Source organism: Nematolebias whitei, chromosome 3 (genome assembly GCF_014905685.2).
Source record: "Nematolebias whitei isolate Nwh7 chromosome 3, NemWhi1, whole genome shotgun sequence".
Taxonomy (NCBI): Eukaryota; Metazoa; Chordata; class Actinopteri; order Cyprinodontiformes; family Rivulidae; genus Nematolebias; species Nematolebias whitei.
Genome location: NC_056500.1, coordinates 23335142 through 23350438, shown reverse-complemented (window position 1 = coordinate 23350438; position 15297 = coordinate 23335142). Strand labels below are relative to the sequence as shown.

Sequence of the window (15297 nt, the reverse complement as noted above, 5' to 3'; positions counted from 1 at the left end):
ATGTTTTCTGTGCATTGTTTTCGGGGGACTCCTGCGTTTGCACATCTTGGCCGCTTGGGGGCAGCATACAATAAGTGACGTCCAAGAGTCCAACATGACTCACCTGAGTGAAGGTAACTGATCGGTCCTTTCAGTTTGACATGTTCTCATTTTAACCCAACATGTGTGTGTTTTTTTTATTTATTTATATTTTATAGCGGTTATACTTTAGTTGAATGTGTATTTTATTGCTGCTTGGGTTATTCTCTGCAGGAGGAACCTGAGTGAAACAACAAAAACAATCAGGTGAAGGAGCACCCAGAAGTGCACGGATTTTCAAAGGTTTAACAAACTGAAGTGGGAGGACACAAAGGGGGGAGAAAAAAGAAAAACTGTCATGCTGAAATATGAGCGAACGGACCCGGGGCGGGAGGAGAAGAAGGCACATGATAGGAGAGGAATGGTCGTGTTGCTCTGCGCTGCGAAGAGGGAGGAAACAAAACAACATACTTGGAGCTAGATTCGTTAAAGAGGGATGATCACAACTGAACCAGTGAAGCTCTGCACACCTACTACCAATGGACCTGAGGCCCTAGAAGACTCCAGACTGTCGGATTTTCCTCAGACTGAGTGGAGTGAGCCCCCCAAGGGTGACAGGAGAACTTGTTTACAGTGACGCCAACATGCGCTTGTTTTGGACAACTCTGTGGACGCTGTTCATCTGCAGTGCGCGCAGAAGCTGTGCGCAGGAAAAACTGTAAGTGACCAGTGCGTGGCAGATTTCATTCAGTTCACTTTGACACCATGCTGATTTAGTTGTGGGAGCCCATCACTCAGTTATGTGCTGAAATAATGAGAAACACAAACATGTGAACCCACTGATGCAGCCGTTAACAAGAAGTCGTGCACATGGTTTGCTTCTTTTACTTTAACATCTGCTTTTCTATTAGCACAATTCACATCAGCTCTTGAAGTCTTCACCTATATGTTCAGAGGAGCTCTCAGCCCTCAGAGGACACAAATGAGGCCAGAATAGTAAGAAAGTGAACCCAGTGGAGCCATGTGATCCACACTCATCCAAGAGCCAGTGCAGATCAAAGGCATCCAGTCCCATTTCCGTGCATTATCTTCCTTCCTGAGCCTTGTTTTCCAGGGATTTTCCTCATGACTCTCTCACAGGAACCTCAGCTGCCTCTGGCCCTAATGCTGAGGCGCTGTAATGCCAACCACCTGACTCTTCTCTCATGCACGCATGTTGGGTTTGTGCTCAGAGCTTTGCTCAGTCCTAATTTGTGTGATCTTCAGAGGAGTTTTCTGGTAAACAGCTGGACTCAGTGGGTCTGCTTTAGCTGCGTCTGCCTCTCATGACTGATATAGGATTTTTATTTCATAATGAGTTACAGTTAAATAGAGCCTGTCTTGTACTGGATATGGAGTTTCAGCTCTAACCTCGGCTCATTCAAAAATACATTAAATTACAAAAAAAAACAACTGATTTATTACATACAGCTGCAGAGATTTAGTTTAGTTTGTGTGTATTTTGGCATGCCTCAACCTTTCCTCTTATTTACTTAAGAAAAGTTTCTTGCTCATTAAGACTATTTCTGACCACAGAGGAAATGATCTGGTGCATCCAGAAGGCTTTCTGTCTGTTTTATTTTGTTGAATAGTTCATGTTTTGAAGCTGTTGATCTGCTGTAGGTTGTTTTTATAGGTTTCTTTATTTGTTCCTCCAGTTTCTTCACATTTCATGAGAACGCACTGCAGAGATATGACAAATATCTGGCTCAAACGTAGCTCTTTAGGATCAACACTGTTTGTGCTTAAATACAGTTTTTATAAAAAAAAAATGCCTTTGTCTTTGCTTGAAGAGCATGTTGCATAATTATGTGCGGCAGATAAAACCAAGTAACAAAATGTCTAAACATACACTTGCACTTTTTTATTTTTTATTTTCAAAACTGTGCGTTATGTGTAGAAGTAAGATGGATTTTTACAAATCCCCTGTCTTGCAGACTCTTATTGGTTTAAGTTACTGGCCAGTTTTCGTTGGTTTAACACATAAGAAAACCATTCCTCTGAACATGGTCGGGCTAATAATGTGTAAAAACAAAGGTTTACAGCTGATATCTGTAGAAAACATGAGATCACATCTCAAAAGGCCTTCCTTGGAAAAAAAAAAGTTTTCTGAATGGGGACATACATTGTCCAAAATCCTGTATAAGGCACCTGTCCAGATGTGTAAATTGACCATGCCAAAGGCACTAATGTACCCCTATACTGTCAGAGAGGCATACCTTGGAACTATGCATCAATAACGAGCTGCATGGTCCCACTCCCTTAATGTGGACATGGTATCCATGACTTAGAAAATAATTAAAAACTTTGATTCATCAAACCACTAAAGTTTTTGTCTTCGCTTCAGTCCAGTTTAAATGAGCTTTGACCCAGAACAGACAGCCGTGTTTCTGGATGGTGTTTACATATCAGAATAAAAGTCCAGTAGTTTTATTTTATTTTTCGTACACATGGAGCTTTAAGGTGTTTTTGGACAATGATTTGTGGAAGTGTTCCTGAGCCAATGATTTTTTTCCATTCGACACAACAACTTTTCTTGGAAGCAAAATATAAAGAGACAAAGGATGGCTCAAAACTTTTGCACTTTGTTGTAAGTGGAATGTAGTGATTATTAAAAAAAAACACATCAAGAATCTGTTAGAGGTGCAAAAAAGTCTTTCAAGCAGATCAGGTAATTTTTGGACTAACAATGAAACTAATTAGCACAAATTAGAAGTACTTTTTTAGTTTTATTTCCACATTACTACCTTTAAATCAAGAATAGTGTGTTATATATGATTCTGCTCACCTTCTTCTCTTTTATTGCTCGTTCTGTTCTTCTCCCGCCCTCCTGTCAGGGGTTACCTGGTCGCGGCGCCCTCTGTGTTTCGAGCGGCCGTCGAGGAGAGCGTGAGCGTCACCATTTTTAACGGCCAAGCAGAGACGCGAGTCCAGGCGCAGCTGTCCATGAAGGGACAGACCGTTGCACACAGCCACAGCACAGTGCGAGGTGAGGGCGGAGTTTTAAAAGCATAGTTCAGACATTTCAAAGTGGGGTTCAAAACATCTGAACTGATTATTTCATGAGTTAGGACAGCTCTTCCATCGTTTGTTTAGGTTTACAGAGTCAGAAAAAACAAACACATTAATCCTAGACTTGGCTTAGACCAACTGGAAGTCTCTGAATAACCCTCCGATGTAAAATAGATGACAACGTGAGGGTTTAGAAAATAGTGTTAGCATAACACGCTATGAATTATTTTAGATTAGTTTTCAGAGGAAGTCACTTTGGTCTGGGCCTTTCAGACTAGCCGTTAGCTCCTCAGTTTAATTGGAATTAAAGTCAATTTCTTCAAACTGAGGCTGTTCAACAATTTATCTACAACAGGTTAAACATTGTTTGTACATATCTTTCAACAGAATCCCACTTCTAAAGGTCTGAACTGTCACTTTAAGCTAAAGCTGTCCAGATGTAATTTAAAAAAAAAAACAACAACTTACAATCCCCATCTATTTATTTCTTCAATGGATGTAGAAATTGTTCAGATAGATTTATGTGTGGACGGCCCAAAACCATTAAGTAAAGGATGCACACACTGCGAGAGCTACTAACCTGATCTGTCACGACTGTGTGCTCCTCAACTACTTTTTTCATAATTGCATCAGTTCTCCCACCAGCCGCTCGGTGCAAACAGTTTGTTTGACAGCACCTTTAATCGATGGTGCTCGCTCTGCTCAGGATGGCACGGAGACAGCTCGCTGCTGGATCACACAGGGTGATCTCCTCCAGGCCAGATCAGCCCAACACTAACAGCTATCACACGTGTTGAGTAACTGGAAAAATGTGTGATTGGACAAAAAGAATGCCTCACTCTGAAACCTCTCTACTTTTCTTACCGTTTTAGATAAAGGCACCATCAAACTGAAGGTGAGTAAAGCAACACGGCTCAGTGCGTGCAGCTGACATCGTCTGCTTTGTGCACATTCCTCAGGCAACATGCAAATCCACACTAACTGTATTTGTAATGCAACATCTGTCCGTGCTCGTTCAGTGGGAGTAAGGTAACAGCTCTGACATAATATGCAACAGCTGTTGACGTGTGTGTGTGTGATCTGCCACACCTGAAGGCTGGAACGGATCAATTTGTGTTGCACGATGTGATTCTTTCACTCAAACACACCCCACCCACTTTCACCGTAACCTCCACCCTCATTGTCATTCATGCTGTCACTCAATTAAAGCCTAACTCTGGTCTTTGAATGCAGCCGTTTTTTTTGTTTTGTTTTTTGGGGGAGGGGGGGTTGTTCCTCTTTTGCCTTTTGTTCTTTAAAAAATATTAAATACACTAAATCAGAGACAATCCTTTTAAACTGTGTGTCACCATAGCAACCTTGAGATCTTATGTTCACTCTTTTGGACTTAGTCCACATTTGTCTTGTTTTTGCTTTTGCTCTTTTTGTGTTCTTGCCCCCAGGTGCCCCCTGGTTTGAGAGGTCAGGCCCTTCTGAAGGTCTGGGGAAACCGTCACCTCACTGAGGGAGGGTACATTTTCCACAACTACACCACCGTCACTGTGGAGAGCAAGGGCACAGCTGTGTTCGTCCAGACCGACAAACCCATCTACAAACCCAAACACAAAGGTTCCTTCCTAGTGCAGCCGGTGGTTAATTAGTTAATTAGTTAATTACGCAAAAATGCAGAAAAACAGTCGATGCATTTTTGAGTCTTATGTTGATTCTGGCCGGACAAACACTAAAATATTTAAATTTTCTCCTTGATGTGGTAGTTTTATTCTTTTTAGCTATGCTAAATGTTTATATAGAGGAGAAAAGCTGAAAACCTACTTGCATTATTGTGTTTTTTGTTCTCAGTGCTCATCAATGTTTACACAGTCACGCCTGACCTGAGGCCAGTGAATGTAAAGGTAACTGGAGAAATTGCATTTCCTGTGAAAATGCAGTGTTAATGCTTACTGTAGAAGAACTTGCTGAAAAACAGCCAAAATTAGCTTTAAAACATGCTGAAATGGAGCTGAAATGGAAGAACAAGCCTAAGTTAGGAGAAGAAAGCAGAACGCTATTTGCTGAATTGGGTTTAAATAATCAGAAATAAACACAAAATTAGGAAATTGGCTAAAAAGGCTATTAGCAAAAAAAAAAATGTTTGAAAAGTAGCTGAAAAGGCAAAAACAAGTTTAAACTAACAACAGGAAGTGGAAGGAGCTGAAATGAGCTAAAAAATGTGGAACTAGCCGAAAAGCTTGATTTAGTACAAAACAGCTAAATAGAGCTGAAATAGCAGAAAAAGCTAAAACTAGCAGAAAAAAGCTTAAATCAGCAAAACAAAATGAAATTGTCAGAAAGAAATGTATTAGGCTGAAAGAAGCAGAAATCACCATGAAAATCTTAAATGTATCTGAAAACAGCTGAAATTAGCTAAAAAATGCTTTAAAGTAGCTGAAAAGGTAGAACAACTGTAATGTAGCAAAAGAAAGCAGAAAGAACACATATTTGTTGAAAGAATCAGAAATGAGCACAAAAGGTGGAAATTATCAGAAAAAAGCTGAAATTAGTTAAACAAAAACAGCTGAAAAGTAGCTACTAAAGGAAAAAGAAACTTAAATTACCAGAAAAAAGTGGAGAGAGCACATTTTTGCTGAATTGGGCTGAAAAAAAGTTGAAATGAGAGTAAAAATGTGGAAATTAGCTGAAACAGCTAAAATTAACATAAGAGCTAAATGGTAGCTGAAATAGAAGAAAAAGCTGAAACTTACAGAAATAAGCTGAAAGGAGCTAAACAAGCTGAAAATAGCAAAAAGAAGTTGGAAGAAGCACAAAAATGTTGTAGTTTGCAGAAAGAATCTGAAAGGGTCACAAAACAGCTGAAAAAAGTTTAAATTTGCACAAGGAAGCTGAAAGAAGTTGAAGCAGAACAAAATGTGAAAGGAGTAGTAAAAGGTTGCAAGCAGATCTAAAGATCAGAAGGATTTAAAATTAGCACAATTAATTTTAAAATAAAGTTTAAATTAAGTAAAGGTTAATCATTTTCTCTGACACAAAAGTAGCAAAAAAGGCTAAATATTTCAAAAAGCTAAAGTTGCACCAATACCAAAATTCATAGCACCCTTCTGAAAGAGCTGAACATTGTGATATACGATTTGTTGAAATAGCAAAAAAAAAGTGTGGAACAAGAAAGATTTCGAAAAATGGATGGAAGAAAAATGGATCACAATAGTTTGAATGCTTCATAAACATGCACACAATGATTTAAGTCATATTGTATCAAGCCAATAATGATGCATTTCTATTTGGTGCAGATTAAACATAAAATTCAGTAAGTTTGAGTGCAATTTGCTGCAAGAAAAGCAAATCCTGCACATTCAACCCTCAGTTTTGTTATGTTAATTTATACCATTACATCGCCTCTTGCAGTGACATGCCATAACGCTCATTTTTCGACACATTTTTCCACCTCTGATGGGTGAAGTTAAAATGAGTTTGTACAAGACGGTGAACAGTCAGCTGTTTAAAGAGGCCAAGTTTGAGTCGTTTCTACTGGAATGTTTGTAGCAGCTTCAAATATCCTGCTCAATTTCAGTTTATTGATGTTTGCAGATATAAATGTCTGCTGCATGCAAAGGGCAGTACAGACTTTCACAACAAGATGATTGTCAGACGAACACAGAGTGCAATGAAGTGTAAACTTTTCCCATTGTTTCTTTGTTTTAAATTATTTTCATAAAACTTGTCTTTTCTTCCTGCAGATGGATGCATATATTTTGGTGAGTGGAAACTGGCCGGACCACCCAGGGTTGTCAGAGCATCGTCTGCGAGGGGGACAGTGGCAATTTTAGTTTTCAGCCTGATTTGAGATTAAAGAGGAGAAGTCGGGCCAGCTCACCTATAACAGGGTGCTGTTTGACCAGTCCAAGAATAAACAGCATGAAATGAACCTCTGCTTGCTATTCTTCTCATTTTGTCTTTATTAGCCTATTTGTAACCCTTAACATACAGTTCTTGCTCTCTATACTTACGAACAAACACATATGAAACATGCTTTGTCTCTATTGTCAGATTAGAGAGTTTTAGAATTTACTGGGACCAATTAAATGCTCTTGTATAGGAAGCTTGTGTGAGTCTGTACTTGCTCTAAAAGTTAGTAACAAATACATGGATGAGTCTTTTAAGTCTTTTAAGTCTTTTGGCACAGGTCAGGATTCATCCCTCGAGCTAAAGTAAAGTTCAAAACGTCTTTAATATTAATACAAAATGAGAGTAACATCTGCACATCCTGAACACGGTGAAGACGATGGATGCAATACATGACAATGTAAAGGTGCAAATAGGATTTCTCAAGGTAAAAAAAAAAACAATTATTATGATTTTATCTTTCAGGATCCAAAAGGATCAAGGATGATCCAATGGAAAGGGCTTAAATCTGTCTGTTGTGGTAAGCTGTGTTTGTTGCTACATTCTGACATAATTTTTCTGCAGACTCAGCATTAATTCCTGTATTTCTTTAAATAAGCTTTGGAAAGAGATTTCCTTAGTTCACCATTGTGATCACTGATTGGACTGTTCAGCGTTGTGTTATCCAGCCTACCATTAATAGGTATTAAGCATGCTACTAGACTTCATTCTGCCTTTTCAGGGATATTCAACATGAGTTTCCCGCTGTCCGACCAACCCGTGTTCGGAGAATGGTTTGTCTTAGTCGACGTGCAAGGTCACACTTACAACAAGTCGTTCGAAGTACAGAAGTATGGTGAGGAAGTTGTTATGGGTTATTTAGTACATTGAATTATCTTTAAATTGCCTTGTGATACAGTCAATTACAAGACAGCTTTTTATTGTTGTGTTATAAGTTGCATTTAGTATGTTACGTGTATAGTTTGTAGCTTAATTGTAAATGAATGTAATGAGTGTTTGTGTAGATCATTATCAGCATGAAAACAAACAGTGAAATGGAGCGTTTGACTGAATAAGACAAAACTAAACCAATGTGCTTTGCTGCCTCTGTCACAGTGATGCCCAAATTTGAACTGGTGATTGATCCACCACGTTACATCCGGGATATTAACTCGTGTGAACAGGCCACTGTCAGAGCCAGGTACGTTACATAAAGTACTGTACATATGTGTAAAATAACACAACAAATGACCTTAATGTTGTTTCTGGTTGCTATTTCTGGGGGAAAATTACACCCTATGGTACAGGGCAGCTTTGTTTTATTATGTTTCATATGAAGATATTTTAGGTATTTTCTATGTCAGAAATACATGTATAATTTTCATCTTAAAGCTTTATTTTGCCAATGTTGTGCAGGTATACGTTTGGAAAACCAGTGATAGGGAAGTTGACAGTAAATATGACTGTTAACGGAGTTGGCTACTACAGACATGAGATGGGCCATCCTGTTATTAAATCTATGGAGGTCAGTGTTCGAAGCCAGTTTTGACAGGTATCTTGGCATTGAATATTACAAACTGGATTCCAAAAAAGTTGGTTCACTAAACAAATTGTGAATAAAAACTGAATGCAATGATGTGGAGGTGCCAACATCTAATATTTTATTCAGAATAGAACACAAATCACAGATCAAAAGTTTAAACTGAGAGAATGTATCATTTTAAGGGAAAAATCTGTTGTTTCCAAATTTCATGGCGTCAACAAATCCCAAAAAAGTTGGGACAAGTCCATTTTTGCCACTGTGTGGCATCCCCCCTTCTTCTTACAACACTCAACAGACGTCTGGGGACAGAGAAGACCAGTTTCTCAAGTTTAAAAATAGGAATGCGCTCCCATTCATGTCTAATACAGGCTTCTAACTGTTCAATCGTCTTGGGCCTTCTTTGTCGCACCTTCCTCTTTATGATGCGTCAAACGTTCTCTATAGGTGAAAGATCTGGACTGCAGGCTGGCCATTTCAGTACCCAGATCCTTCTCCTACGTAGCCATGATGTTGTGATTGCTGCAGAATGTGGTCTGGCATTATCGTGTTGAAAAATGCAGGGTCTTCCCTGAAAGAGATGACGTCTAGATGGGAGCATATGTTGTTCTAGAACCTGAACATAGTTCTCTGCATTAATGTTGCCTTTCCAGACATGCAAGCTGCCCATGCCACAAGCGCTCATGCAACCCCATACCATCAGTGATGCAGGCTTCTGAACGGAGCGTTGATAACAACTTGGGCTATCCTTGGCCTCTCTGGTCCGGATGACATGGCGTCCCAGTGTTCCATAAAGAACTTCAAATTGTGACTCATCTGACCACAGAACAGTCTTCCATTTTGCCACACTCTATTTTAAATGACCCCTGGCCCAGTGTAAACGTCTGAGCTTGTGGAGCTTGCTTAGAAATGGCTTCCTCTTTGCACTGTAGAGTTTCAGCTAGCAACAGCAGATGGCACGGTGGATTGTGTTCTCTGACAATGCTTTCTGGAAGTATTCCTGAGCCCATTCTGTTATTTCCTTGACAGTGGCATTCCTGTTTGAGGTGCAGTGACGTTTAAGGGCCCGGAGATCACGAGCATCCAGTAGAGTTTTACGGCCTTGACCCTTACGCACAGCGATTGTTCCAGATTCTCTGAATCTTTTGATGATGTTATGCATGGTTGATGATGATAACTTAAAAGTCTTTGCTATTTTACGCTGGGTAACACCATTCTAGTATTGTTGCACTATCTTTCTGCACAACAATGGTGGAATTGGTGATCCTCTTACCATCTTGGCTTTTGGGAGACAATGACACTCTGAGAAGCTCTTTTTATACCCAATCATGTTGTCAATTGACCTAATTAGTGTTAATTGGTCTTCCAGCTGTTCGTTATATGCTCAATTTCCCTTTTCCAGCCACTTATTGCTACTTGTCCCAACTTTTTTGGGATTTGTTGACACTGTGAAATTTTGAATCAACATATTTTTCCTTTTACATTTACTCAGATTAAACTTTTGATCTGTCATCTATGTTATATTACGAATAAAATATTGATATTTGCCATCTCCACATCATTGCATTCAGTTTTTATTCACAATTTGTTTAGTGTCCCAACTTTTTTGGAATCCAGTTTGTATAATGGTGTATACAAATGTACATAAGAATGTTAAAGATTTTCATGCTGATTCAAAAGCAAGATTGCATTCAATATGTTTCTTTTATCCAATATTGAACAATAAAAATGAAACTCGAGGTTTAAAATCTGTATTCTGAGAGTAATCTGAGAGTCAATGTGCTGTTGTTATTCTCCACTTTGGCAGGAAAATATACCACTCCAACCATACTTGAATACGGCATTTGTTCTTTTGTCAGATCAAAGGCTCTGCAAATTTCAGTCTGTGCGTCAAGAACATGATGCCGCTGGATGTGGCTGATCACTTCAGGGGAACGGTTAGCATTTGGGCCTCAGTGACCAGCATCGATGGAAGCAGGCAAACCACACTGGATGACTCAACGCCAGTTCATAAGCAGCTCATTGACATCAAGTACTCCAAAGATACTCGCAAACAGTTCAAGCCTGGTCTGCCTTACAAAGGGAAGGTAAGACTCAACACAGTAGTAACTGACACAATAAAGAAGTGTGACTTCACACTACATAGTACAGGATGGATATTGTTTCATAGACTGATACATATTTTTGAAATCAGACAACTAGTGGTGAATTTATGAAGAATTGTTGTTTGTTTATTCAGTTCTTGGCCCATAAATTTATTCACTAACTAATATTCTCTAACTTATACCCTCCCTGAGCTGCTACCTTACTGTGGTGGAGGGGTTGCAGTGTCCCAATGATCCTAGGAGCTATGCTGTCAGGGGCTTCATGCCCCTGGTAGGGTCACCCAAGGCAGACGGGTCCTAGATGAGGGACCCCTTATGATGAGTACAATCAATGGAAACAATGTTCCTTTGCCTGGATGCGGGTCACCAGGGCCCCACCCTGGAGCCAGGCCTGGAGGTGGGGCATGCTGGTGAGCGCCTGGTGGCCAGGTTTTCACCCAGGGAGCCCGACTGGGCACAACCTGAAGAGGAGACATGGGTCCCCCTTCCCATGGGCTCACCGCCTGTGGGAGGGACCAAAGGAGTTGGGTGCAATGTGGGATGGGTGGTGTCCGAAGGCGGGGACCTTGGCGGTCTGATCCTCGGCTACAGAAGCCAGCCAACATTGTTTATAGTGGGGTGGTGTGCTGCTGACCTCAACTCGGGACATCGTGGGTCGGTGGGCAGAGTACTTCAAAGATCTCCTCAATCTCACCAGAATGTCTTCCACTGAGGAAGTGGAGCCTGGGGACGTTGGGTTGGGGTCTCCAATCTCTGTTGCTGAGGACACTGAGATGGTTAAAAAGCTCCTTGGTGGAAGGGCCCTGGGGGTGGATGAGATTCACCCAGAGTTCCTTAAGTCTCTGGATGTTGTGGGATTGTGTTGGCGTACACAACTCTACAATATTGCGTGGACATCGGGGCACTTCCCCTGGATTGGCAGACCGGGGTGATTGTCCCCCTATTCAAAAAGGAGGACCGCAGAATGTCTTCTAATTACAGGGGGATCATGCTCTTAAGCCTCCCTGGTAAGGTATATTCAGGAGTTCTGGAGAGAAGGGTTTATCGGATAGTCAGACTTCAGATTCAGGAAGAGCAGTGTGGTTTTCGCCCTGGTCTTGGAACACCGGACCAGGTCTACACCCTCAGTAGGGTCTTGGAGGGTGCATGGGAATTTGCCCAACTTGTCTACATGTGCTTTGTGGACTGGAGCAGGTGTTCAACCATGTCCCTCCAGGAACCCTGTGGGGTGTACTCTGGGAGTATGGGCTACTAGGCCCTTTGATACAGGCTGTTGGGACCCTGTATGACCGGTGTCAGAGCTTGGTTCACATTGCCAGCAGTAAGTCGGGCTCGTTCCCGGTGAGAGGTGGACTCCGCAAAAGTTGCCCTTTGTCACCAATTCTGTTCATAACTTTTATGGATAGAATTTCTAGGTGCAGCCAAGGTGTTGAGGGGATATGTTTTGGTGGCCTTAGGATTGCTTCTCTGCTTTTTGCAGATGGTGTGGTCCTATTGGCTTCATCAGGTCGTGATCTACAACTTTTGCTGGAGCTGTTTGCAGCAGAGTGAGAAGTGACCAAGATGAACATCAGTGCCTCCAAATCCAAGGCCATGGTCTTGAGCCAGAAAAGGGTAGAGTGCCTTCTCCGGGTCAGGGAGGAGGTCCTACCAAAAGTGGAGGTGTTTAAGTATCTTGGGGTCTTGTTCATGAATGAGGGTAAAATGGAGTGAGAGATCTATAGGTGGATAGGTGGGGCATCTGCAGTGAAGCAGGCACTGTACTGGTCTGTCGTGGTGAAGAGAGAGCTGAGTCAAAAGGCGAACCTCTAAAGTTACCAGTCGGTCTATGTTCCTACCCTCATCTATGGTCATGAGTTTTGGGTTATGACCGAAAGAACGAGATTGTGGGTACAAGCGGCCAAAATAAGTTTTCTCTGTAGGGTGTCTGGGCTCTCTCTTAGTGATAGAGTGAGAAGCTTGATCATCCGGAAGAGACTCAGAGTAGAGGCACTGCTTCTCCACGTCAAGAGGAGCCAGTTGAGGTGGCTCGGGCATCTGGTTAGGATGCCTCCTGGATGCCTCCCTGGTGAGGTGTTCCGGACACGTCCCACCAGGAGGAGACCCAGAGGAAGACCCAGGACACGCTGGAGGGACTATGTTTCTCGGCTGGCTTGTGAACGCCTCGGGATTCCCCCGAAGGAGCTGGTCCAAGTGGCTGGGAAGAGGGAAGTCTGGGCCTACCTACTTAGGCTGCTACCTCTGCGACCCGACCCTGGATAAGCAGAAGAAAATGGATGAAAAGATGGATGGATGGATAACTAATATTCAAGATTCTTACCTTAGGGTGTATGATGGGGAGTGGTGGCACAGAGGTTAGAGAAGGTGGGCCTGTGATCAGAAGGTCACCAGTTCAACTCTCCTCAACAACATCAAAATGTGTGCGAGAAAGATGAAACACCCACACCTGCCTCCACCCTCATTTGTCCCACTCTGGGTCCTTGAGCAAGGCCTTTAACCCCCCTGGGTGCCCTAAATGGCAACTCCCTGCTCCACACAGAGGGCTGTGGTAGCTCAGTGGTCTGTAGTTGTGTCATGAAGGGCATCTGGTGTAAAAACATTTGCTAAGTGTTCATGCGAGTTAGTTCACTGTGGTGCTCCCTGAAGAAGGGAGCAGCCGAAAGAACAACAACAAACAGTAGGGTCTATGGTAATAGTAGCATAGGGCTCATATTTGCTAAAATGATTTGCCATGCTTAAAGGACCACACAGGTCACTAGTAATGATGCGCAATGAGTAACTGAAACATTGACTTTTTCTTAAAGCCCACAGTTTAACATATCCATCCATCCATTATCTATTACCCGCTTCATCCATTTTGGGTCACGGGGGTCGCCGGTGCCCATGTCCAGCAATCACTGTGCGAGGGGCGGGGTACACCCTGGACGGGTCGCAAGTCCATCACAGTGCCACATATAGAGACAAACAAGACAAACAACCATTCACTTTCTCACTCACTCCTAGGGACAATTTAGAGTTACCAATCAGCCTAACATGCATATTTTTGGTCTGTGTGAGGAAACAGAAGTACCCGGAGAAAACCCACGCATGCACGGAGAGAACATGCAAACTCCACCCTGAAAGGCCCCCGGACCAGGATTTGAACCAGGGACCTGCTCACTGAGAGGCAGCAGCTCCACCAGTTGCGCTCCCGTGCTGCAGCAGTTTAACACATTTAATTAATAATGAAATATAGTAAAGCAGAGTGTTACCATAATCCTCAGTCAACCTTTTTAAGGGTCTGCTAATGTTGTGCCAAAAAAAGACATCCTCGCCATGGGAAGCACATTAAAGTAAGGCATAATGTCAAGCGTAACAACACTGCTATCATAGATATGCAACCTTTTAATTAACATAGTATGCTTAGGCATGGCCAGTGTTCATTATTTAAAAGATGGTAAAAATCTGCCAACTGATAACTGAGTTATTTCTACTAAAAAGAAAATATTTCCAATTCATTATCTTGTTACGTAAGATGATTTAAGCCTTTTCTGATTCACATTACAATAGTGATTGAGTTGTTCCATCTTTTGTCACTTTGTAGATTGAAGTTACCTTTCCAGATGGGAGCCCAGCGGACAGTGTAAGTGTGCGTGTAAAGGCAGAGCTGTCTCCAAAGGACAATGTCTACACCAGTGAACTGATCTCAACGGATGGCCAAGCCACTTTTGAAATCCCCTCCATACCAACAGCAGCTCAGTATGTCTGGCTTGAGGTCAGTGATAAGTACCATCAGTTGTTTGTTTTATGATCCAGACAAGACACAATTTTAGACTGTGTTTTTTTTAACAGACCAAGGTGACATCCATTGATGGCAAGGCAGTGGGAGACCAATACTTACCTAGCTACCTGTCCATTAGTAGTTGGTACTCTCCAAGTAGGTGTCACATCCAGATCCAGAATCCCAGCGCTCCTCTTAAAGTATGGTTTGCCTTTTTTTGTTGTTTGAATTTGGAAATGTCAGCTAAATTTTAAGTTTTCTACATTATGTGTTTGGTTTTTGAATAATTTAATAAAGACATTACAAATTTATTGTATCTTTTGTAAGACCTCAAGTTTACAATTTTTATATTTTTATGTGTTTAGGTTGCTCAGGAGGCTGAAATAGCTCTCAAATCTACATGTCCCTGTAACTTCACGCTGCATTATGAGGTGATATCCAGGGGAAACATTGTCCTTTCAGGCAAACAGCCGGCCAACCTGATGGCCTCACATCGAGAAAAAAGGGCTGCAGTGACCTTTGATAAGAACGTTCACACCACCCACTTCCCTCCTTCTGCCTCTGGTAATGTGTGCAGATGCTTCATTATGTTGTACTTGCGGACTTGCCTTTTTAGAATTAAAATTTAAAGGAAAACAAATTAACAAAAAAACATTAGATGACATTTATTTGATTTATGGTAGTCAATAGACAAGCACATAACAAAAGCATCAAAGGCCCTTGTTTAATGTAACGCTGTCTTTATATAAAAACATATTAGGTAGGAATTAAGAAGTTTAGTAAGTATGCACATCATAAGTTAATATTTACTTACAATCTTTTGTGAAGACAGAGATTGGGACAGCAATGACTTCAAAACAATTTTCCCAAAGGGAAATTTTCTAGGGCAGCACGGTGGCACAACTGGTAGAGCTGCTGCCTCTCAGCGAGCAGGTCCCTGGTTCAAA

General features: G+C 41.6%; 1 protein-coding gene across 1 annotated transcript; it reads left to right on the top strand.

The window, feature by feature from the left end:
• Positions 1 to 413: 413 nt before the first annotated feature.
• Positions 414 to 14448, top strand: LOC119407432 (C3 and PZP-like alpha-2-macroglobulin domain-containing protein 8; the record flags this gene model as incomplete). The annotated part of the gene is made up of 13 exons (XM_037674257.1): positions 414 to 736; positions 2895 to 3046; positions 3942 to 3964; positions 4512 to 4677; positions 4909 to 4961; positions 6801 to 6818; positions 7432 to 7486; positions 7688 to 7801; positions 8062 to 8146; positions 8362 to 8470; positions 10345 to 10572; positions 14174 to 14344; positions 14422 to 14448. Coding segments are annotated over exons 1-13 (1275 nt in total), but the record flags the coding sequence as incomplete, so codon positions are not given.
• Positions 14449 to 15297: the final 849 nt, after the last annotated feature.